Source organism: Erpetoichthys calabaricus, chromosome 2, assembly GCF_900747795.2.
Source record: "Erpetoichthys calabaricus chromosome 2, fErpCal1.3, whole genome shotgun sequence".
In the NCBI taxonomy this organism is placed as follows: domain Eukaryota; kingdom Metazoa; phylum Chordata; class Cladistia; order Polypteriformes; family Polypteridae; genus Erpetoichthys; species Erpetoichthys calabaricus.
In genome coordinates, this window is record NC_041395.2 from 159,817,777 (window position 1) to 159,842,690 (window position 24,914).

Below are 24,914 nucleotides of genomic sequence, written 5' to 3' on the forward strand. Positions count from 1 at the left end.
AGATAATGGTTAAGATCGACAGCCATTCTGACCAAGCCTCCACCACAAATTTTGTCAATTTTTCACAAGTTCAGGAGTATTTATTCACTAGCTATGCACCAAATCTGGAAAATATAACACTAGATTGGATGAGTGGTGGCTCTGAGGCTAGGGATCTGCACTGGCAATCGGAAGGTTGCCAGTAGGGACTCTGCTCTGTTGGGCCCTTCAGCAAGGCCCTTAACCTGCAATTGCTAAGCGCTTTGAGTAGTGAGAAAAGCGCTATATAAATGCAAAGAATTATTATTATTATTAGATTACAATTTTTTAAATGATCAGAAATTGAAAACATTATTTGTTGATTGTTTGAGAAGTTGTTTATTAGTTAGGGCCATAGTTTACCAAAACTGACAATAATCTTATCAGTAATTTTTGACACAATATACACTACCCTAAGCAATTAAAATGAAACAATGCAGTAACAATATAGTTTCCATAAAGCCATTGCTTTCATGTTCCTATCTACTTTTTATCTTGCCCAGTGTGTAATTCTGATGGAAGAGGACTACAATGACTCTGTAACAATCAATTCAGAAATTCAATTTTTGTAAAATGTACCTTGAATGATTTTTGGGTTTAAAACTTGTTAAAGTTGCCCAAATTAATTAATCCATGTACAGATACTATACAATGCTGAATATGTATAATATGGTGGTTCTGCACTTTCATTATGAAATATTCCACAGTCAGTAGGCTAAGTCACTAAAGCCATTACAACTAGCAACAAACTGGCTATGTGCCCGTTTCCTCTTCAAAAAGCATACTGATGTATAGCCATAACTTGTGTGTAAGGTGGTATTTAAATTTGATTTCATAATAAAGAAAATAAAGGTAACTCATACTTATTCCATGTACTTAACAATAATATAAATCAAAGTGATATCACATTTTTACTTTAAATAAGTATTATTTTTGTGTTTGATAAAATGCAAAACCTCAATAATAAATAAAAGGTCAACATGAAGTTGGCATAGCAAAATGTTTTAGGCGGTCAAGATGCAAGTCTTATAACACACACTCGGTTTAATTACATTTTTTAAAAGTCTGTGTGATTTGAGGGATAAATCATATAAGGTAGAGCACACTCAAACAGCCTGAGAAAAAACAAAAGTTTTCAAACAAGGTATTTGTTTACTGAGTTATATAAAATGAACGAAAGAATCTCACTAAGTTGTTTGCCATAAGTGAGATTCATTGTTGGAAGCAACTAGTTGTATTAGAACAAGCTTATATAATACAATGTGAATTAATTTACAACTTTTTTCTGAATTATTTTTTGTTTAATGAGAAACTTCATTCAGAACACTAATAACAACAATAATTAATAAAGAGCAAAAATCAGTGGGTTAAATAGTAATTTCCCTGAGAAATTGTATACTAAACAATGTATATAAACTACTATGTCATGCAGTCTGACTAGAACTTAACATTATTTTGCATATAGACTCTAATCAGTCTAACATTTGTCTCTAACCTGCATGAACAAGAAAAGATTCCAGGTCTCTGGACGTATGAGAATGTATCACTAGCGGAGGAGTGGAGGAGTCCAGGATCAAAAGTTTAAACTATCTCATTTTATTCTGTGTGTTTTTTTTTTCTCCTAGGAGTCCAGTTTTCCTCTCACATCCCAAACTGGCCTTGTCATTTGAGTGTGCCTAACTGGTGACACATTCCCTATCCATGGTTATTTCTGACTTGCAACCAACACTGCCAGGTTGGGAAGAGGTTCCCAGTGACAATGCAGTAGATTAAGTGAGTTGGATAATGAAAATATGAAACCACCAATTTAATTCTAATTAAAATTTAACTTCAATTATTCCTAATAGGGCAGCATGGTGGCGCAGTGTTAGCGCTGTGGCCTCGCAGTTAGGAGACCCAGGTTCGATTCCCGGGTCCTCCCTGTGTGGAGTTTGCATGTTCTCCCCGTGTCTGCATGGGTTTCCTCCGGGTGCTCCGGTTTCCTCCCACAGTCCAAAGACATGCAGGTTAGGTGCATTGGTGATTCTAAATTGTCCCTAGTGTGTGCTTGGTGTGTGGGTATGTGTGTGTGTGTGTACGCCCTGTGGTGGGCTGGCGCCCTGCCCAGGGTTTGTTTCCTGCCTTGCACGCTGTGTTGGCTGGGATTGGCTCCAGCAGACCCCCGTGACCCTGTAGTTAGGATATAGCGGGTTAGATGATGGATGGATGGATTATTCCTAATATCAGGATAGTCTAGCCTGTAACAACTCCAACATTCATATAAAGCTATTTTTTCTATTAAGCAGTAGGATCTATTTAAGTAAGATTAGTTATAGTCTAATCACTCAAATTAAATACAATGGTATAACATCTAAACACTTCCAAATATTGTGCAGCATCAAACAAGCAAACTATCATCTAGGTAAATTTCTGTTTAAAAAGTCAAGAAAGTGACACTTAATATTGATTAACCAGTAACGGCGCATGAGCATTCCTAGTTTTCATCCCCTTTCTCTGTACGTTTAGCATTCTTTTGCTCAGAGGTTCATGCACTTGCTGCTTCCTGAGCAGCTCTTCTTTTCTCCACCCTAGCAGCCCACTTCTTCTCTTCTTTTGTTGGCATCTTTTCACGTTAAAACTGATTTAAGTCAGTGCTTGTGTTGCAATTACTTAGTACTTTTTCTTTAATTTTTCATTTAAGCTGGCACTTAAGTCTTCAATCTGCCTCAAGAATGATTTAAGATTTGAAGAGGCAGGGGAAGTGATGGCGAAGGTGGTAGTGAATGAGAACGGCACTCATACACATGCACCGCCCTACTGGCTGCTGCCAAGTTGATTCTACAATAAAATAAAAATAAAAACAGGAATAACCTTGGAGGTCAATCATCACCCCAAAAGCGGACAGCAGACTTCACATAGTATATGTGTACCAAATTTCAGGTCAATAGGTCAAACGGTTTGCGAGCTACAAGTGATTTAAAATCCTGGACAGACAAACGGACAGCCACGGTAGCGTATTATATAAGAAGATTACTCCTGCTGAATACACATTTATTTTAACAAATGTAACATATCTATCTATCTATCTATCTATCTATCTATCTATCTATCTATCTATCTATCTATCTATCTATCTATCTATCTATCTATCTATCTATCTATATGTTTTCCCAATATGGGCATCACATATTGGTTCTTATGGAACAGTGTCTATGCTTAAGCAGAATTTGACAAATCCTAGAGTTAGTTGTGCAGCAATGTACATTCCACAACTATTATGAGTAAATTCCTTACTTTACATCATTTTGTTCAGTGGCATGTTTGCCCTCTGCTGGTGATAGTACAACCTGTTTGTGGTTAATTTTAAACAGTTTGCCACAACTTATCATGTAAGCAGTTCACAATATATTGAATTAAGCAGCAAATTCTGAATTGTATACTGAGAACACTAAGTTTAAGATGCATTTATTTGTAAAAGAAAAACTACACAGAATATTTTTGCTCTAATGATTTACCTTTTATATTAATTAAGTTGTCAATTTGTGTTAGTGTTTATAATAGGTCTGTGTCATTACTGAGTTTGTTTGTTTTTTTTTTTTTGTAATCTCACTGAGATTGCACAGGTCGTGAACCAGATGAAGGTAGTGGAGGCTGGAGGGATCTGTGGTATCCTGAATGAACTTCTCTGGGCTGGTGGTAAGACTGTCCTCTTGGCATTGCAAACTATCTTTGATTCCATTTGGGAGATGGGTCTCATCCCAACTGATGGGAAAAATAGGACTTGTCATTCCTATCTGGAAAGGGAAAGTTAACTGCCTGTTTTACAGCAACTACTGCGGGAATAACACTGCTCTCAGTGCCTGGTAAGGTTCTTGCTACTGTCTTCCTCAATAGGATCTTAGATCACTTGCTCACCTACCAGCAACCGAAGCAGTCTAAGTATACGCCTAAAAAGTCTACCATCAACCGCATCCAGGCATTGACGGTTCTCATCGAGCGCAAATGTGAATATCGGCAAAGCTTCTTTGCAGCCTTTGTTGATTTTCGCAAAGTGTTCAACTCAGTTGATCGAGCTGCCCTGTGCACATCTTGAGACTTTGTGTATACAGTATATACACACACACACAAATACAAACATACATGCATAGAGTACAGTGATCCCTCGCTATATCGCACTTCGCCTTTCGCGGCTTCACTCCATCGCGGATTTTATATGTAAGCATATTTAAATATATATCGCGGATTTTTCGCTGCTTCGCGGGTTTCTGCGGACAATAGGTCTTTTAATTTCTGGTACATGCTTCCTCAGTTGGTTTGCCCAGTTGATTTCATATAAGGGACGCTATTGGCAGATGGCTGAGAAGCTATCCAGCTTACTTTCTCTCTCTCTCTCTCTTGCGCTGACGTAGGGGGGTGTGAGCAGGGGGGCTGTGTGCAGCTGCTTCCTGAAGGACATGCTGCACGGAGCTTCGCATACTTAAAAGCTCAAAGGGCACGTATTGATTTTTTTTATCTGTCTCTCTCTATCTCTCTCTATCTCTCTTCCTGCTCCTGACAGAGGGGGTGTGAGCTGCCGCCTTCAACAGCTTTGTACCGGCGGTGCTTCGCATACTTAAAAGCCAAAAAGCCCTATTGATTTTTTTTTTGACTGCTTGCTTTGCACTCCTTTGAAAAGGAAGATATGTTTGCATTCTTTTAATTGTGAGACAGAACTGTCATCTCTGTCTTGTCATGGAGCACAGTTTAAACTTTTGAAAAAGAGACAAATGTTTGTTTGCAGTGTTTGAATAACGTTCCTGTCTCTCTACAACCTCCTGTGTTTCTGCGCAAATCTGTGACCCAAGCATGACATTCTAAAAATAACCATATAAACATATGGTTTCTACTTCGCGGATTTTCCTATTTCGCGGGTGGCTCTGGAACGCAACCCCCGCGATGGAGGAGGGATTACTGTATATATTTAGATTTGATGATTGTATAAGAAAGCTTATTTTGCATGAGGTGAAATTTTTTTACGATATAAAGAAAGAAAAATCAGAATACCTGTTTTGGAACACTGTTCAGATTTTCCAGTCTTTACTTTAGATTTCACTAAAAATAAATAAATCAACAATGTTGAAAATATCATAAACAAGGCAGTATTAAATTAGCCATTAATCTGTTTTAAGCTTACTTTTCTTTGTAGGGCACTCATCGTCACCATCATCCTCAGAGTCAGTGATGTAAACCATGCTTTTCTCCCTTAAAGACAAAGGAAAAAAAAAAGACAAGTTTTCAATATGTAATAACTCGTAACGTCTCTCTTTACTGTATTTTATTTTAGTTCTCAGGTGTTTAACATTGTAAATGGTTAATGTCCCTTCCTCAGAATAAAAAATGCCCTTAACATGCAAGATCCACAAAGAAAGAAAGAAAGAAAGAAAGAAAGAAAGAAAGAAAGAAAGAAAGAAAGAAAGAAAGAAAGAAAGAAAGAAAGAAAGAAAGAAAGAAAGAAAGAAAGAAAGAAAGAAAGAAAGAAAGAAAGAAAGAAAGAAAGATAGATAGATAGATAGATAGATAGATAGATAGATAGATAGATAGATAGATAGATAGATAGATAGATAGATAGATAGATAGATAGATAGATAGATAGATAGATAGATAGATAGATACTTTATTAATCCCAAGGGGAAATTCACAACAAAATCTGAGCATCATTTTGAAGTGTCAGCAAGAACACAAAAGTATAAAAAAGTATATTAGCTTAAATATAACATAGAAATGAGGGATGAACAAATAGAACTGAGATTAAAACAAATAATAACAAAACAAAGCCACACCAACTGGGGTCCATATTAGCAAGCTTTCACCCAACTGACTTTTCATTCACCAATAGAGCAGCAGGAAGACTTTAAACCATACACCAGGTTTATATCCCAGCTATCAAGATGATCACCTCTGGCATCAGGATTAAGTAACCTCCATCAGGCCCTAATACCACTGCACGCATGAACAATGTCTCGCCCTGAATGGTAGCTTTATGGCAGCTTATGCTCTTTGGAGCAGGGGCCTACATGTACCACAAAGATTATTGTTGCTACCTTATGCCAATCTAGATGTCTGTGGGGTTACAGGTATTCCACTATAAAAAGGAAACCACTGATTCCTAAATTAAATTGTCTCCCTCTAGTAGTGTTGCTGGACTTTCCATTTATTAGTCACTATGGTGTTCCTATAGGATTATTGTTAGTTTTCTGTTTTGAAAGGGTTTACAGCAGGATGCACATAGAAATTTTACATGTGCCAGTGTGCATTTGATTCTAATGCTCCAAATGAGATCTGGAGTATCCATTCCCTGTCTGGTGCCAAATGTGGGTATCTTCTACTCCTGGAAAATCTTAGCAGGGAAACATCTTTTATTTGAAACAAAACTCTGCATCAATCAGCTGTACATGAGCTGGATGCCATGAATATCCTCCAAGCAGCACTAACCACAGTGATTCATTCATGTATTTACTAAAGCTGCTCTGTTCTCTGTCTTTCAGTCCAAAACATTTAATAAATAGTTGGGTACTAAAATGTATTTTCACATCCCTAAAGATATCCTTCTCAAAAGAATGAGTATCACATGGTAGATACATTTTAGTAAGTGCCACAAATCTGGAAATGCCCTTTTAAAGCTTCCACAAAATTTCTGTTATATTTACAAAAGTACCCTTATCACCAATCTGTCCCAAAGCTACTCTTTTTTTATCATTTCTGACCATCTGTGAAGCATACTCTACATTCATCAGTTGTTTACCAACAACCATATGAAGAACTACAACACACTCAAACTTCCTCCTCACATTCACTACTTTGTCTGCACAGATTTCAGATACAAATACAGAACTTTCATCAGTTCTTCCGTTCCTGAAAAAACATGTACTATTCCACTAACTATTCCAACAAAGGATTCTCACACTTTTACATTTCCACCACATTCCCTGTATTCAGCACACATCTGCTTCCCTTCTATTCCGCACTTACACAAATTTGCCTGATTTTTCCAAAAATAAAAATATACTCAAAATATTACAAGATGCAATAACTAATTTCTCACTTATCACACTATCTCAATCACTATGGCAAACTGTAGTGTGAGAGGGAGAAAGATGTGTTCTTTCTACACTGTCAGTTTACCATAACACATGCATCTTCTAATGGATCAATTTTGCCCGATTAAATTACTTTTGTGAAAGCTAATTCTTAACAATAAAGTGGCAGTGTTGGGATAAGAGAAAGTCGTATGTCTGCCACAGAGCCACCCAAAAAATATTACCATACAAAACTGGTCTGTATTTGGAGCTATTGATGTACCTTTGAATTGATAGCTATTGATTTATATACATATTGCACATATTACTGGGTACAAGCAAAACCTAGCTCCCTGTACTTTAAGGTCAAATTTACAGGTTATCTTGGGACATTTCATTATGCAGTACCTAGAAGGAACATCACCCTGGTATTAGGTGAGGTTCCACTGTATTTGGTTACACTAAACATTAATAAATAGTACTGACCCAAAAATACTCTGTCCAATTCTTGCAAAATAACTGAAGTTTCAGAATTAGTGTTACCTCTTAGAGTGTGAGCCAGCTTTGGCAGCCTTTAATTTAATTTTATCACCTTCACTTCTCACTGTCAAAAAAAAAAAAAAAGATAAATATAAAAGTACAAATAAAACATTTATTACACAAAAACCTGTTATTATTCTTACTTTAGCACAAAGTTGTTTTTTTTGTTTTAGTCTAATCCTTGATTTTTATCCCTCTAATGTCAAACAATTATCCACAAACTGATTATTTCGTCACTGTTAATATAGTCAACCATTCAGTAGTAAGAAGTGAGTAAGAAGCTAATGTAACCCACAAGGTCTACAGACATACAAAATTCTACCAAAACAAATATAAGAAAGAAGTTTCTAAAATAATTAACAAAATGAATACAGCTAATGGTTAAAAAAATAGAAACAAAAAAAAAGAAATGGATATGTAGGAATTAAGTCAGACTATATTCAACAATGCATGGATAATCAGGCTTTATTTAACAGCTTTATTTAGAGATGTCATATGATAAGAACAATTCAAAAATAGTGTAAATTGGATCAATTACTCTCATAATTCAAAAATCAATGAAGCTATAAAATCTGCTGCAGGGTACAAAATCACCAGGCCCAAAAGAGAGCTGGAAGGATTTTCTAAGAATTAAAAAATGAAAATAATTGCATCAAAAGTTATGTAGTTTCCTAATGATAGATAGATAGATAGATAGATAGATAGATAGATAGATAGATAGATAGATAGATAGATAGATAGATAGATAGATAGATAGATAGATAGATAGATAGATGTCAATTCCTCAGGAAGCACTGAAGAATGAATTACTATAAGCATTATTTCAGACATGTATTTTATTCAAAAAAATGTCTATATAAAATGCGAAGGTCTGTCCATCTGTCACACAATTATTTGCAAACTACTGAGGCTTGAACCTTGATCTTGGTCTTAATTGAAAGCCTTTGACCTAATATGTTCTAGAATTTCAATACATTGTAGGTAGCATCAACCTTGGCAAAGTGACCTGTGGTCTGTATTTATTACAGTAAAGTGCTCACAAGTTCAAGTGACATGGCAGAAAGAGAACAGTAGCAACATCTGCTGAGCCAAATATGTGATGAAGGACACCATAATAGGAAAAAGAAGAAGAAAAGCAATGACATTTGAGAAATGTCAAGTGCCGGATACAGAATGCAAGAACGATAAAGAAGAAGAACAATGCATGCTATCAAGAATTCTGTCAAATACATATTCACAATTCATAATAAACAGTAAGTTCTTACAGGTGTAAACAATTGGTGGCGAGTTTACTTTTGTTTAAACCTGGCCTTGCATTATACCTTTATACTTTGTATTGCAAACCCCCCTTTCTAACTTGAAATGCTTCTTACTTTACCTTCTGAAAACAATATGCTTATAAAAATGTATTGATCATCTCACATCACTTTATTAAACATACACAAAGAACAGCAAAGTGACCTATGCTCATGTGTTTACAGAAAAGTGATCAAAAAACAAAGTGCTAAACACCAAAAATAGCAAGGAGGAAAGCAGCAACATCTGCCAAGTGTCAAGAAAACTTCAGAAATTTTAGGACACTAAGTCTGAGTGTTTTGCTAGTTAATGAAATAATAATCTAATAAAATGTGAATATTAAAGATCCGCTTTGCCCCTAAACAATGACTCCAACTGTTTTGGAAAAAATACTTCTTACTTACTTAGAAAAAGTATTGGCTAATATTATATCACAGGACTTGAGTACTTTCATCAATAACATAAAACCATATATTTATCCTATTATACATTTTATTCATGTCAACCTAACTAGAAGTATTATTAACTGAGCAGGCACAAAAATACTTAGAACTAAACTGAATGGGACTATATATTTGAAGTATTATGTAGGTTCAAGCTTTTATTCAACAAAAGATGTGTCAAGTTATTCTAAGGGATATGGTAACCTTTACTGGATATAGCTCTTCTTTTTCAACTCCCAGATAACTTGGGACTTTTTCTTTCTCCTTAGCATTAAATACTGTACTTCATATTTATATTATTATTCATAGTACATTTTACTCTGAAGCTCAAACTTAAGTAACTAGTCACTGACCAATTGGATAACATGTAATTGTTCAATATTGAAAACACGACTTATAGAGGTCTTCAGCTTGGCAAGTTTAATGCAACAATTACAGCAACCAACTAAAGATGAGTGGTAATTTTAACAATTTAAAGTGAGAAAAAACACACAATTCTGCTAGAAATAAGATTTCAAAAATCAATTTTAAATTCCTATATTTACAGTATCTATACATCAAGTCAAAAACAATGCACTCCAACACTACATAAAAGGCAATACATCAATGACAAACATAATTAAAAATTGAAACATTACAAGGCAAGAGAAGGACGAAAAAATGTTTAATTTACTTAATTTACTAGCTGTAGCACTGTTGAAACAAAAAAACAATAATTCAAAAAATACAGCTTATTAAATTATGCATAAAATGCTATTAGAAATACAACATAACCAAAGAAAATGAAGATAATCATGTAGAATACTCTCAAGCCCACTTAATAACATTTGTGTAAAAGTTAATTTGTACCAAATACTGCTAAACAGCAAAACATGCAAGATCTGGCACAGTTGGTCCAAGTATAGATGAATGGTAGTTGACATGGCTTCCCTAACCCTTAATCTCCAGGCTCTTCAGGCAGTCTATGGAGCAGCGTGTCTCTTCCCCACTTATCGCACAGGCAACTCTCAGACTTTTATCCTTTCCAGTGTGCCTTTCATAGCTGAGAAAGAGTGGGTTGGATTTCTACAATTCTGTCTTATTTACCCTCTTATCTCTTTATAATTCTTGTCTGAAACTTATGACACTGTATTTTTATAACATAAACTTATTATTGTTTAATAATAAAATTAGATCTAATATAATTTCAGGAAGATACAGTATTCACTGCAAAAAGACATGTCATGTGCCTATATATTATCTTTAAGATAATATGTAAGCACATGACATGTCTTTTTGCAGTGAATATCTTAAACTTAAGATTTTAAGACTTAAAGACACAAGACTTAAACTACAAAAAATCAAGCAAAAATCAACCAGCTTACAGAAGCAAACTAGTTAATGAGATGCCAAAGCTTTACTATTTCCCCCCATTTAATGACATCTTGATATGACATTCTAAATACCAGCTTAGTCTTACATGCCAAACACACAGGCAAAGACACTCAGACACAAAATTAATTAAAATTAATTAAGGTTATCAATAATCACCTTTCACATTTTTTGACTTATCCTTTTCAAGTCGTAGACCAGGGGGTGCTGCCCAATCAGGACTTTTGTCCTAAGAGAAAAAATGAATAAAGAAAAAATAATGCAATGAAATTCTAAATACAAAAAAAATCAATTGATTGAAAATAAATAAATAAAAGTGCTCCCATTATCTTGTAAAATGCCACACTACTGCTTGAACATCAAAATTACAATTAATGTGGAAGTCAGTAGTAATAGTAATAGTTTTAGTAGTATGACATGCTTTTTACATACAGACAAGAAAAACAAACATTTCAAATTTCACTTTAATCAGTAATTTGTCACATGCTTCATTAGAATTCCTAAGGATTTTTTTCTGTAAGACATGTACAGAAGGGTTTAAACTATATAAAGTAGTATAGTGGTCACATTTTGGAACAATTTGAAAATAATTAAAAAGAAAATATATTTACTTTTTTCAAATGTTCCTTTTTGATCTTAACAGGAAGAGGCTTTCCATTATGAAAATTGGTAACAATGACGGCAATGGTTGAAAGTGTTTTACCCTGTTAAAAACAAAGCATTACACAATAGACTCTCATTTTCATAAAAGTAAAAGAAACCACAATTGCTTTTTAAAGATCAAAACAAGCTAAAGGTATCTGTTTGCTTTAAATATAGTTCCGTTTTTTTCAAATTTAAATAATAAATATAGTTAACTTATTTTAAGACAGTGAAACATATCCCAAATATTAAAAAAATCTTAAATTATTCTTTATTTTTTTAACAGAACTGTCAAAATAACTGATTACAGTTCTACATTGTGAAAAAAAATTTAAAGGAAATTTTAACATTAAAAATATTTAATTAATTTAAACAACTTTCAGAAGGATAGAGGTTTGTTCAAAATAATTGTGTTTAAAAATTGAACTTTCCAAAGCATTAATTTCTCAAACAGAAATAATCATCTTCCTCAGTATAAGCACATTTTGGCATATTTATCACTCTTAACTTTCTAATGCCAAAATATTACTAAAATAACAGCTTAAAAAATTTAAAAATTTTATAGAAAGTATTGTCACTTTTTACTACGACATTATTGTTAAAAATAATGTTCCGGAAAGTACTGCATGGAGTGTCATGTTAACTACTGCTGTTTATTCTCATTAAAAACTCTTGAACTGTTTAGTTCAAATATAAATTTTCACATAAGTGTTTTGTGAGTTATTACATATTAAAAATGTATCATTTGTGAGTTATTACATATTAAAAATGTATCAAAACTACATAAGGCATATGCAATCTTTATATACTAATGAAACAACAAAAACTACAATGATTGGGAAAAGAACTAGGATACCACAGTGGCAGAGCAGTAGCACTGCAGCATCTCAATGAGGAGACCAGGGAGGTCCCGGTGTCCCCGAAGAAAGTCTGCATGGGTTTCCTCTGGATGCTCCACTTTTCTCACAGTCTTTCAGTTTCTCTCACAGTCAAAAGATATACGAGTTAAGGGAGTTTTGGCATTGCTAAATCGGCCCTAGTGTGTAGGTTTAGGTGTATGTTTGTCCTGCAATGTTCCCGTTTTGCACCCTCTGATTGCTGGGATAGGTTCCAGATGCCCTGGATAAGCAGGTTACAAAGATAGATGGGTAGGGAAAGAACTTAACTACTGTTATATAAAAATTAAACACTAAGTATTAATAAAACGATAAAACTGTTATCTAGCAAAACTCAAGCCATGAATAATGTTTTATGTTTTCATTTACGCAAGTCTAAGAATGCCCTGTAAATCATACTCCATTAATGCATTTATTAGAAAAAGGCAGAATGATATGCTACAGGGGCCCAATGTACAATGTGCTCAATTAGACTGACAACGAATATAAGGATAGGCAATGAATGCAGCATTACTTTTAAGTAATAGTTATAAAGCTTTGGAAAGAATGCTAGTGTATCCAAAATCTCACTTACCAAACCCATTTCATCACTTAAAAGCCCTCCAGGTACTTGAGTTGGTTTATCTCGGACAGCAAAGTTTGTAAGGAGGTTATAGTACATATTGTTTTTCTGCTCCCAAAATGGTGGCAAATCGTTGCTGTTTTCTTGAGTCACCATCCATGCCAGGGCCTGCTTTTGGTGAGGGAGTAAAGGTGTACCAATGGCCTAAAACAAACCAATACTGCCTTTTATATTTCTGTAAAGTCTGAAAACCATATCTACAGAACATACTTCTCTCACACTGTCCATTTCTTATTTCAATACATTTATGTATAAGGTGAATCAGAACATAGCCTACATGAACCATACTGCACCAGAAGTATGTGGAAACCTCTACAAATTACTGAATTCAGGTGTTTCACATGCACCCACTGTTAATAGGTGCATAAAATCAAGCACATAGCCATGTAATCTCCATTGGTGGTACAATGGGTTGTACTGAAGACCTCAGTGACTTTAACTGTGGTACTGTCATAGAATGCCACCTTTTCTACAAGTCAGCATGCTCTGCTAGATGTGGCCCAGTGAACTGTAAGTAATGTTATTGTGAAGTGAAAGCATCTAGGAGTAATAACAACTAAGCTACGAACTGGTAAACCATGTAAATTCACACAGCGGGACCATTAAGGGTTAAAGAGTGTAGTGAATAAAAATCACCTACCCTCTGTAACATCATACACAACAGAGATCCAGACCACCTCTGGAAGCAATGTCAGCACATGAACAGTTGTTGTGAGCTTCACAAAATTGGTTTCCATAGACAAGCAGCTGCAAACAAGCCTAAGACTGCTATGCTCAATTTTAAATGCCAGCTGGAGTGGTGCTAAGCATGAAGCAGTGCAAACATGCTCTCTGGAGTGATGAATCACGCTTCACTGGCTGTCAGTCAAATGGATGATTCTGTGTTTGGCAAATGCAAGGAGAACACTACCTTGAACAATACATAGTGCCTACTGTGAAGTCTGCTAGAAGAGAGATAATTGTCTGTGACTACTTTTCAGGTTTTGGGCTATGTCCCTTGGTTCCAGTGAAGGGTACTGTTAATGCTACAGTATACAAAAGATATTTTAGACAATTCTGTGCATCCAACTTTGTGGCAACAGTTTGGAGAAGGACCTTTTTCTTTTTCAGAATGACTCAGTCTTTATGCACAAAGCCAGGTCCATATAAACATGGTTTGGTTTGAAGAGTTTGGTGTGAAGGAACTCAAGTGGCCTGAACAGAGCTCTGACTTCAAACTTATTTAAAACCTTTGTAATAAATTATAATGCAGATTGAGAAACAGGTGTTCTTATCACAAAGACTCTTTTGGCTGAATGGGCACAAATTCCAACATACACACAATATTGTAGAAAGCCTTCCCAGATGAGTGGAAGCTGTTGCAGCCACAAAGGGGAGGTCAACTCGGGATGTCCAACAAGCTCATACAGATGTGACCATACAGTACATTTAAGTTAATAAAATAGGATCTTTAGGTTTTAGACTCTTGACATGCAATGTACGGATGAAACAAAGAAACCAGTTGAAGTGGCATTCTATAAACATTAAGATGATACTGTTATATATATTTTATATTATATATATATATATATATATATATATATATATATATATATATATATATATACATATATATATATATATATATACATATATATATATATATATATAGTAAATGCTTTTCATGTGAAATGGTTAAAATAGGTTTTTAGAGTACAATCTTTAAATTATGCAGAATAAAATGTATAACAGCAATAAAAACAAAATAAAAAATGTCCATTAATAAGTCAGTACATTCAGGTGCTCAAACAGTTCAGACAATCTGAAACTTGTGCTTGTTTTTGCGCATATCTTTTGTTTTACTATATTTATTACATTCTTTAAACATAAAAACTTTATTTTCTTTGAGACTAATACATTTACGTAAATATTGTTAAAATGGGCTAAACTCTCAAAACAAATTACACGTACGTTGTGCCAAAGAAAAAATAAATATGGATACAAATCATTAAACTATTAAAAAAATAAGTTAATTTATTACTACATAAGATTGTCATAAAAATTTCATCTATGCTAATCCTATTAAATATTTTATGAAAAAATTATATTAATATCCCCTAAACATAGCAAATTTTTCAATCCTCCAAATGGTTTCTCCATTCCACACTCTCAGGAACATTCGCACTCTGCTATCATTTAACATAACAACTCGTTCTGTTATATTTATTTACTTTTACACTTACGTCTGCTGGTTCCATTTCCTTAGCTTTGTCTTCAGTTAGATTTTCAAACAGTTTATCAAATTCATTTTTCAACTAAGAATTACAAAAAGAAATCTTAATATTTAAGAAATCTCGTCATGAATTTAACATTAAATCCTGTTATTACTACTAAAGTTTGACTGTATATCATTAGACATGCTCGATTTATATTTTCACTCAACATAATCTTATCAGGTTCAGAAACTAAAACATTTTTGGTTTTAAACAGACAAAAGAAATGTGGTTTATCCAAACAAAAAAACTACACAATACTTATATTATTTAATTTTATTGTCTCGAGAGGTAAATTTGGCATTTCAGTAATTTTCACAGAAAGACCACAGCATCCCACTAAAAACACAGCAACAAAGAAATAAGCTATCAAATAAAGAAATATAGTGGTGAACACAGTACTTATGGTATAACATCAGATTATATTACATATAAAATGTACCCAACATATATTTGACTAATGAGAAGAATAACTTTATAAACCATGATTAAAGCCTGTGCATGTTTGGGATAAAAAGTATTATTTTTATTTTTGGAACCTTGAAAATGTGATCTGATGGCAGTAAGTGGAATTTATTCAATTTATTCAATTTTTGTTTCCAACATTGAGATTTTCTAAATCAAGCACGAAGATCGCCGTTTCACCCAGAAGATAGGAAGAAGATGCCAATGTGACAGTGGGTACACTGGCATCTCAGCCAGGTTAGACTCACCTGGGAAGTGGAGAGGAGAAAAGAAACAAGACAGCATGGAAATATTTGTGTTTATTGCACTTCTAGACCCTTTGTGGAAGGCAACTGAAAATATAAAACATCTTTATTTTAATGGGACTTGTGTCGGTAAGGTTGTGTCTGGGGGATCTCTGGCACCCTCTAACGGTCAAAATATACACACAAACATACACATACATAATATAAAATATACACATGTAGACTTTTAAATATATAAAAAACTCCGCCTCCTTAGACACTTTGCAGACTGCTTCTGTGTTTTGATTAAAAGCCAGTTTTGACTCTATGAGACTGTCTACCGACATTTATAACTTTCAAACAATCTCCACTTCCTGGTCTCTGAACACTGTTTATATATTTCACAGCAGACACCATCAAATTAGTTTTGACAGTCCCCCTACACTTTTGAGTGAAATGCCCATGACTTTTTTAAACTGAATCAGGTGTACCATTTGTAGAACCAAATCTATGCTATTCTAGCAATTTTAGGAAATAATATTTCTTATGAAGGCACAAAAAAATATTCCTGTTTTTTTACTGTATCAGTGTTCATTTCCACTGTATATATGTAAACACAAACACTAGCATTGAAAAGTTTGGAACCACCCAGAAATTTTCATATGTTTGATAGAAACTGGTATTTTTTTAATCAAAGTATCATTAAACTGGTTTAAAAATATAGACATTACTACTTCTTCTTTCGGCTGCTCCCGTTAGGGGTTGCCACAGCAGATCATCTTCTTCCGTATCTTCCTGTCCTCTACATCTTGTTCTGTTACACCCATTACCTGCATATCCGCTCTCAACATATCCATAAACCTTCTCTTAGGCCTTCCTCTTTTCCCCTTCCCTGGCAGCTCTATCCTTAGCATCCTTCTCCCAATATACTCAGCATCTCTCTTCTGCACATTTCCAAACCAACTTACTGCAAATTGCTATTACTGTTTAAAACAATCCATATTACTAACCGAGAATAAACCGGATATGGACGCAGGTACACAGCGATGGGACCATGAGACATAGTGCGCAGGCGTCTACAGCGCGCGTCTCATAAACCGCAAGCGAAGTCTTATCCACCGGAGTGAAGTTATGAATAATGTGCTGCTTGGGATTGTACAAACCGCTGAACGCTTTACACCAAATTCAAACATAATACAGCTCAACTAACGGAAATAGCAAATAAAACAACAAGCCCATACCTAATGACACGGCCACAGAGAATGGCCACAGAACAAACAAACACAACAGGATTCAGCGCCCCGCCCAAAGTCAAACCGGAGAGACTATGGATGCCGCAAACGTCCACACTACACAGCATAGTGAAACCCAAGATACTACAGAAGGCGCAGGCGTCACCGCCATATTGTGAGTGACACTACAGCGGAGTGAAGTTAGGAATAATGTGCTGCTTGGAATTGTACAAACCGCTGAACGCTTTACACCAAATTCAAACACAATACTGCTCAACTAACGGAAATAGCAAAAAAAACAAGCCCATACCTAACGACACGGCCACAAAGAACGGCCACAGAACAAACAAACACAACAGGATTCGGCGCCCCGCCGAAAGTCAAACCGGAGAGAGTACGGATGCCGCAAATGTCTACACTACACAGCATAGTCAAAACCGAGATAGTACAGAAGGCGCAGGCGTCACCGCCATATTGTGGGTGGCACTGCTGCGGAGTGAAGTTGGGAATAATGTGCTGCTTGGGATTGTACAAACCGCTGAACGCTTTACACCAAATCCCGGGGGATTACATTTCATAGGTAGGGCTGAACTATTGTTTTCGTTATATATGGCCATTAGGAACTCCCGTTGTCTAATAAACGTCTGGACTACACAGAATATGTGAATCACATTACAGTAATACAATATTAACAGTACAACCACAGAAAACACAGACACGTCACCAGATAGAAAATAACAATTAACGATCGCTCCGTATTAAACGTACAGAATCCTACAACGCGTGTCTGAAACAGCGGAGGCAAAACACTCTCGGCTCCAAATGAGCATCTTAATTTCCCCTTGGAATATTTAAACACTATTAACCCTGCCGGATTGCAACAACACAATCTTAACCTTAAGGTCGGAACAATAGTCATGCTGTTAAGAAACCTTAATACTAAACAAGATTTATGCAACGGTACACGATTACTCATCAACACCATGACAGACAATGTTATTGAAGCAAATGTACTTACAGGATCACATACTAACAATACTGTTTTGATTGCACACTTAAAACGATGCCAATTTCCCATTAAACCTGCATTCGCCATGACAATCAACAAATCCCAAGGATGGACCATGGACAGAGTTGGCATATACCTCTCTGAGCCTGTATTTGGACATGGACAACTTTATGTAGCCTTCTCAAGAGTTCGGCGTTCATCTGACATTAAGGTTAAGGTTATAAATACTCCATACCAAGGAGAACTCATTCAAGGACAACACGCCATCTTTACTACAAATGTTGTGTATAAAGAAATATTCGAATAAATCTTTGTAATGTGCCATACTATGTATTCTTTACTTCCTATGTACGTCATCTGCACCTTTACACTCCAATATATCTCATACATAGATCAATGTATTTCGGGTTACCCAAAAAACCAGGGGTTGGCGAGTAAAGCCCCCAGTTGATTTATAATTGATTAGCTTGCAGTGAAACATATCCAACTAATATGTTTTTGGTGCATTTTCAGTCATGTAATCTAGGGTCATCTTGAGTTTGAGATTTGAGGTTGATCAAGCCCTAACTTGTATCCTATCAGCAACTGATTACAACTCTTACATACTTCTCTGCCACTCCTGACTTCCTCATACAATACCACAACTCCTCTCGAGGCACCATGTATAATGCTTTCTCCAGGTCCACAAAGACGCAATGCAACTCCTTCTGGCCTTCTCTATATTTCTCCATCAACACCTTGATCAACACCATCAACATCCCCTTTATTTTTAAATATCGGCACTAGTACACTCCTTCTCCATTCCTCAGGAATCCTCTCACTTTCCAAGATTCCATTAAACAATCTGGTTAAAAACTCCACTGCCATCTCTCCTAAACACCTTGATGCTTCCACAGGTATGTCATCAGGACCACAAGCTTTTCCATTCTTCATCCTCTTCATAGCTGTTCTTACTTCCTCCTTGCTAATCCGTTGCACTTCCTGATTCACTATCTCCACATCACCCAACCTCTTCTCTCTCTCGTTCTCTTCATTCATCAGCCTCTCAAATTACTCTTTCCATCTGCTCAACACACTCTCCTCGTTTGTGAGTATGTTTCCATCTTTATCCTTTATTACCCTAACCTGCTGCACATCTTTCCCAGCTCGGTCCCTCTGTCTAGCCAATCGGTACAGGTCCTTTTCTCCCTCATTAGTGTCCAACCTCTCATATGATTTATTATGGATGTTAGAAAAGTTCACCATTGGGACACTGGAGTAGTGGCGGCTGATAATGGGGCTTTACACCCTAATCATAGATTAATAAATTATACGTTAGTCTTTTCAAGTAGTAATAGCCATTTGAAACATTAGTAATGTCTTCACTATATTTTCATTAGTTTAATTGGTACTTTGATAAAAACAAGTATCAATTTCTATCAGGTCAGGTCAGGCTGGGGAACATGCACTGGTATAGCATGTTGCCGCACCCACCAAACAATGAAACAGCTCAGGATCCTGGTTGGCAACCCCCTAGGCAGACACAAAAAATGTCCAGTAGGAAATGGCCATCTATCTTCTGCAGCCAGGTGTTACATGGTCGTCCCCTTAGCCTGGTCCAGCCACATGGGTCCTTAACAATGAGGATCCTGTGAGCCGGATCACCCTTGGGGAATGGTGCAATATGGTCATAGTGCCATAATTGACACTCCCAATCAATGCAGGTAATGTGCCTAATTTGGGACACTGTGAGCAACTGCTTTTTCGATACAAAGTCAAATTAGCGGTACACAAGGATTCTCCAAAGAGACACCTTAACGAAGGAGTCCAATTTTCATCTAAGGTCACTGGATAATGTCGTTGTCTCGCAACCATATAGCAAAAGCACCATGCTCTCCCAGTCTGTCTACTAACTTCATAGTAAGAATCACCAGAGACATGAATGTTGCTGCCACGGTAAGTAAACCTCTTGAAAACCTCGACACTCTCTCTGCAGACAGACACACTGCTGATGGCTGTGTCCAAGAGGTCATTAAAGGCCTAGATCTTGGTTCTTTACCAAAGGACACTGGCAAACCCAAACACTCAGACTCCTAACTCAGTCTCTCGAGAACCCCGATCAGAGCCTCCATTGACTCCTTAAAGATCACAACATCATCAGCAAAGTCAACATCAGTGATCTTTCTTCATCAACTGATGTCCCACAGTCACTGGATCCCACGAACCTGCCCAACACCCAGTCCATGCAAGCATTGAACAGCGTAGGAGCAAGAACAAACCCCAAAGAGCCCCATTATCAACTGGGGAAAAAAGCAGATGTTCTGCCTCCACTCTGCAAAGCATGCACAGTACCAGTGTACAGACCGACCATGATATCCAGCAACTTTGGGGGGATCTCACGAAGTCTCAGGCTGTCCCACAGGGCAGCTCCATCAACTGAGTGAAAAATTTTATGAAAATCAATAAAGGCTGCAAAAAAAACTCCACCGATATTCACGTTTGCACTCCATGAGAACCCTCAGTGCCAGAATGCAGTCAATGGTAGATTTCTTAGGTGTAAAACCAGACTGCTCCAGTAACTGGTAGGTAAGCAAGTGATCACAGATCCGATTGAGGTTGATCCTAGCAAGGACCTTCCCAGCACAAGAGCAGTGTTATCCATCCTCCTGTAGTTGCCCCAATCCAGGCGATCACCCTTCCCTTTCCAGGCAAGTCCTGTTTTAAAGGTCAGTACGGATGATGCCCATCTCCCAAATGGAAGCAAAGATTGCTTGCAATGCAAGCAGGACTGCCTTACCACCAGCTTGGAGAAGTTCACCCCGGATACCACAGATGCCTGCAGCCTTCCCTACCTTCACCTGGTTCACCACCTGTGCCATCTCAGTGAGATTGGATGGTTCACAGCTAATTGAAGGATCAGCCTCAAGAACCATGGATCCAGAGATGTCCAACATCCTAGCCAGAGGATCAGCTTTAAACAGCTGCTCAAAATAACCAGCCATGTGGGTCACAATTGCAGCACCGTTCATAAGGACCATTCTATCACCTGCACTGACTGTGACTCTGCATCTATCAAAGACATGAAAATTTCTGGATGATTCCAATCTTTTGAATGCTAGTGTATATACAGTTATTATAAAAAGTATTCAACTCCTTGGAAGAGTTCACATTTTATTATTGTACAACACTAAATCACAGTGTATTTCATTTGGCTTTTTGACTAACCACAAGCATTACCTGACAGGTAACTACCCAAATAATCAGATTGCAATCCAGTCCTAAGAATGTAGTACTCCGATCTTCACTCTGCCATATAAGCAAACCAGCCACCATGGGGCAGTGTCAGAGACTTCGCCTCAGGCACTGACATCCAACGTTCGATCCCCATAAGGGGATGCAAAAGTGTATACACCTGATGAGCCCCAATAAGTGTGAAAGACGTCTTGTGTACTCTTTGTATTATTTGACAAATACCATATAACAAACAGTATCTATGGTCTGCGTCTTGAAACCGAGAGGACGTGGCAGATGTTTGCGGACTGGCCAACCAGTCATAAACGTTATCTGATAGGTAACCACCCAAATAATCAGACTGCGATCCAGACCCAAAAATAATACTGCGTATTATTATATATTATTATATATAAATAAAATAGAGAGACAGAGAGAGATACATACCTGCTCATTTGTAATTTGAACTGCGGCGAGTTTTGGTTTTCCTGGAGAAAATGCCATTGATGACCAATAGGAATTACTCGCAGAAGCTAAAAAGTTATCAAGATATAGAAGTCACGAAAGTACACATCATAAGTGAAAACTAATGCAATTAACTACAACTTGTAAGAAGATTTTAATCTAAAATATTTATAATCACAGCAGGATATTTGTAAATTACCTTAAGAGTAAACAATAAAGTAAATTATTCTCAAGAATTCATTCATTTTATATGCAATTTGGAACATGTTTAAAAATATTATTCCAAGTTATCAGAATGGTGAGAGAGCGACATAAGGCCTATACAAACAGCTCCAGATCAACATGTGGCAATAAAGGGATTATACTTAGAAAGAGGCAATCATACTGCTTGTTATGGTGGATGGGGATGTCACAATACCAGAATTTTTGTATTTGATACAAACTGTGAAATTTCACAATATTCGATACCTATTTAAAATATTGGCTTATCCATCAACTAGATACTCAACTACCATTTAAGTAAACTGGAATTGGCATTCATAAATATCAAAATACAATTCAGGGCTTGAATTTCAAAGTGCAATAGACATTGCGATTCCCCAGTGCAACAAGAAATGGAAGGAATTTTTAAATCTTGTGGGGATGTCAGGGTAGGGGTTATAAAGTGCGATGTCATCATTACCTTATGTGTACATCCCAAATTTATTCTGTGACATTTTCTCTCCAGTAGCTAAACAACACTGCTTAAAATCAATGCTAAAAATACAACTTCAAACACTATTGTATCATTATCGTATTAATATAAACATAAGCAGTTCATTTCATTGCTTGTGTTAACAAGTCAAATAGCCACTTTTTCAGAAACGTGCCTCAATTTTTACTTACTACAACTGTTGTTAGTGCTGCCAGTGTGCACAATCCTGCATAACACTGGGTGCAGGATAGGTTTTTTCCTACATTCCTTAACTAGACAAACCAGTGAAAAAATGGACAGATGGATGGACAGACAGACATCTGTGGAAATGTTTGATGTAATGAGACAATGAATGTGAAGCCTCCATTACTTTTTTGAAGCTGTGTAGATCACTATATTAAAAAGCTATTCACCTCACTATCAATTTTTCTCCTCTTATAACTTCGTGACAGTACAAACTGAACATTTACATTTCATCCAATCAGTCTCATTATCTTGCTCTCAAAGCACACATGTATCTATTTCTGAACTTCACCTGGAACACTGTTGTGAGTGCTGCAACAGCGATTTTTCCTCAATATGTGCTTAAAGTATTCACTATGCCCAGTCTGCAAGTTTACATGGTTTACCACTTTGTTGTTGGGCTTTTGCTGCTCCTAGACACTTCTATTTCATAACAATAGCATTTACAATTGACTGGGGCAGATCTAGCAGAACAGAAATTTCATGTTCTGACTTGTACTGGCAAAGGTGGCATTTTATGATACTCGTAGTGCCACATTTTTTTGGTCATATAGTGTATACATACAGCATACCCACATATATAACCCCAGTTTACATAATTCAGAGTATGAAAATCTTAACATCCAGCTAGGGTTGTCAAAACAACAGATATTTTTAGTACCAATCGATATTAATGTTCCAAAAACATAATGGTTCCAGCATTTTATCAGCATCAGTAGTATTGATTAAGTCATTACTGGACTCATGCATGATTTCAAGTATACAACTACTCCAAAAGGCTTAATTTGTGAGAAAACTGTGAAAAAGAGAGGCTGAGAGAGACAGGGAATTAGGCTGGGAGCATGCACTGATACGATCTTTATATATATAAAAAAAAAAAAAAGACCCACAGTGATGATGATACAGCACTGCATCTCCCCACTTTGAAAAGAAAAACAGAATACTAACAGAATACTTTGTCTCCAAGACAGGATCATTTTAGCACGTGACTCCAGGAAGACCGCTAATTATTACTTTAAAAAAAGTCAAAACACACACACGTTTCTGTTATTACTAGAGTTAGTTCATAAATAACTTCATGGATGCTTTGCAAGCTCAATGATGTGACCAATCAGAAGCCAATTTTAATCATTCTACTTGTAGTGTAAGTAATATTTTTCAGTTACTGGAAAGATTATGTCAGAGAATAATTTTGTAATGTGTATATTGCAAGATAAATTGGGGAGTCCATGTTGATATCATCCTTTAAAAAAATGTCCCCCAATTGTTGTTACACTGGGGAGATCCCCATGTCAATCACACATTAAAACTCTAGTTTACTTAAATAATAGTTGTGTAATTTCTTGATTAGTATACCGGTATTTTAAAGCTGCTGTTGCTGCTGTGGCAGTGTGGCATAATGTTTAAAGCTTTGGACTTCAAACCCTGAGGTTGTGAGGTTCAAGGGGAGGACAGCCAGACTAAGATTTTGCTTTTGTTCAGCACAGAGAAAAAGTGCTATGAAACTCTAACAGTACAGTATCTGCTCATGACCTACCCACGTGGATATATAATATCACACCTACACTCTTATCGAGACTGCCCGAGACCAGAAATTTTGAAAAAGACTGTCGTTTTCTTTTGGTCTAACAGGAAAGCCACAGCCTGTTCCAGTATGTGCATCGAAACGCAGTTTATAGTATTCCATGCAATTCTTGCTCAGCTGTATACATATGACAAACGTCAAAAAAAATCTCAACACGTGTACAGGAACATCGCAACGCCGTCAGAAGAAAGGACGCACTATCTATACTAATTAATAAAAGGCAAAGCCCTCACTGACTCACTGACTGACTCATCACTAATTCTGCAACTTCCCGTGTAGGTGGAAGGCTGAAATTTGGCAGGCTGATTCCTTACAGCTTACTTACAAAAGTTAGGCAGGTTTCATTTCGAAATTCAACACGTAATGGTCATAACTGGAACCTCTTTTTTCACAATATACTGTAATGGACGGCAGCTCGATGGCCGTGGGAGGAGTTGAGTGTCACGTCATCACGCCTCCCATGTAATCACGTGAAAAGACTGAACGCAGTAGGGAGAAATGAAGGAGGAGCCGCAAACAGCGAAGAACAAAAAATTCATTAAACAATTGAGAAGGGAGCGAAACAATAAGAAGCGAGCGAGTAAAGCATACAAGCATCTTTATAAGGGAAACAAAGCACGGTGTAAAACGTAAGTTTAAATTAAGTTTATAGAAACGCTCCCGCTGCGGATTG

The 24,914-nt window shown here is 36.4% G+C and overlaps 1 protein-coding gene across 2 annotated transcripts in view; it reads right to left on the reverse strand.

Moving 5' to 3' along the window:
• Positions 1 to 24,914, reverse strand: part of hltf (helicase-like transcription factor) — a 74,133-nt gene that overhangs the window by 35,333 nt on the left and 13,886 nt on the right. For both annotated transcript variants that reach the window (XM_028794695.2, XM_028794696.2), the window contains 8 exons: positions 21,702 to 21,787; positions 15,085 to 15,156; positions 12,815 to 13,006; positions 11,314 to 11,406; positions 10,862 to 10,931; positions 7,596 to 7,656; positions 5,171 to 5,238; positions 5,041 to 5,088 (listed from right to left, as the gene is read on the reverse strand). In XM_028794695.2, coding sequence (XP_028650528.2) covers positions 5,041 to 5,088; positions 5,171 to 5,238; positions 7,596 to 7,656; positions 10,862 to 10,931; positions 11,314 to 11,406; positions 12,815 to 13,006; positions 15,085 to 15,156; positions 21,702 to 21,787 — 690 coding nt within the window. The remainder of the gene's footprint in view (positions 1 to 5,040; positions 5,089 to 5,170; positions 5,239 to 7,595; positions 7,657 to 10,861; positions 10,932 to 11,313; positions 11,407 to 12,814; positions 13,007 to 15,084; positions 15,157 to 21,701; positions 21,788 to 24,914) is intronic.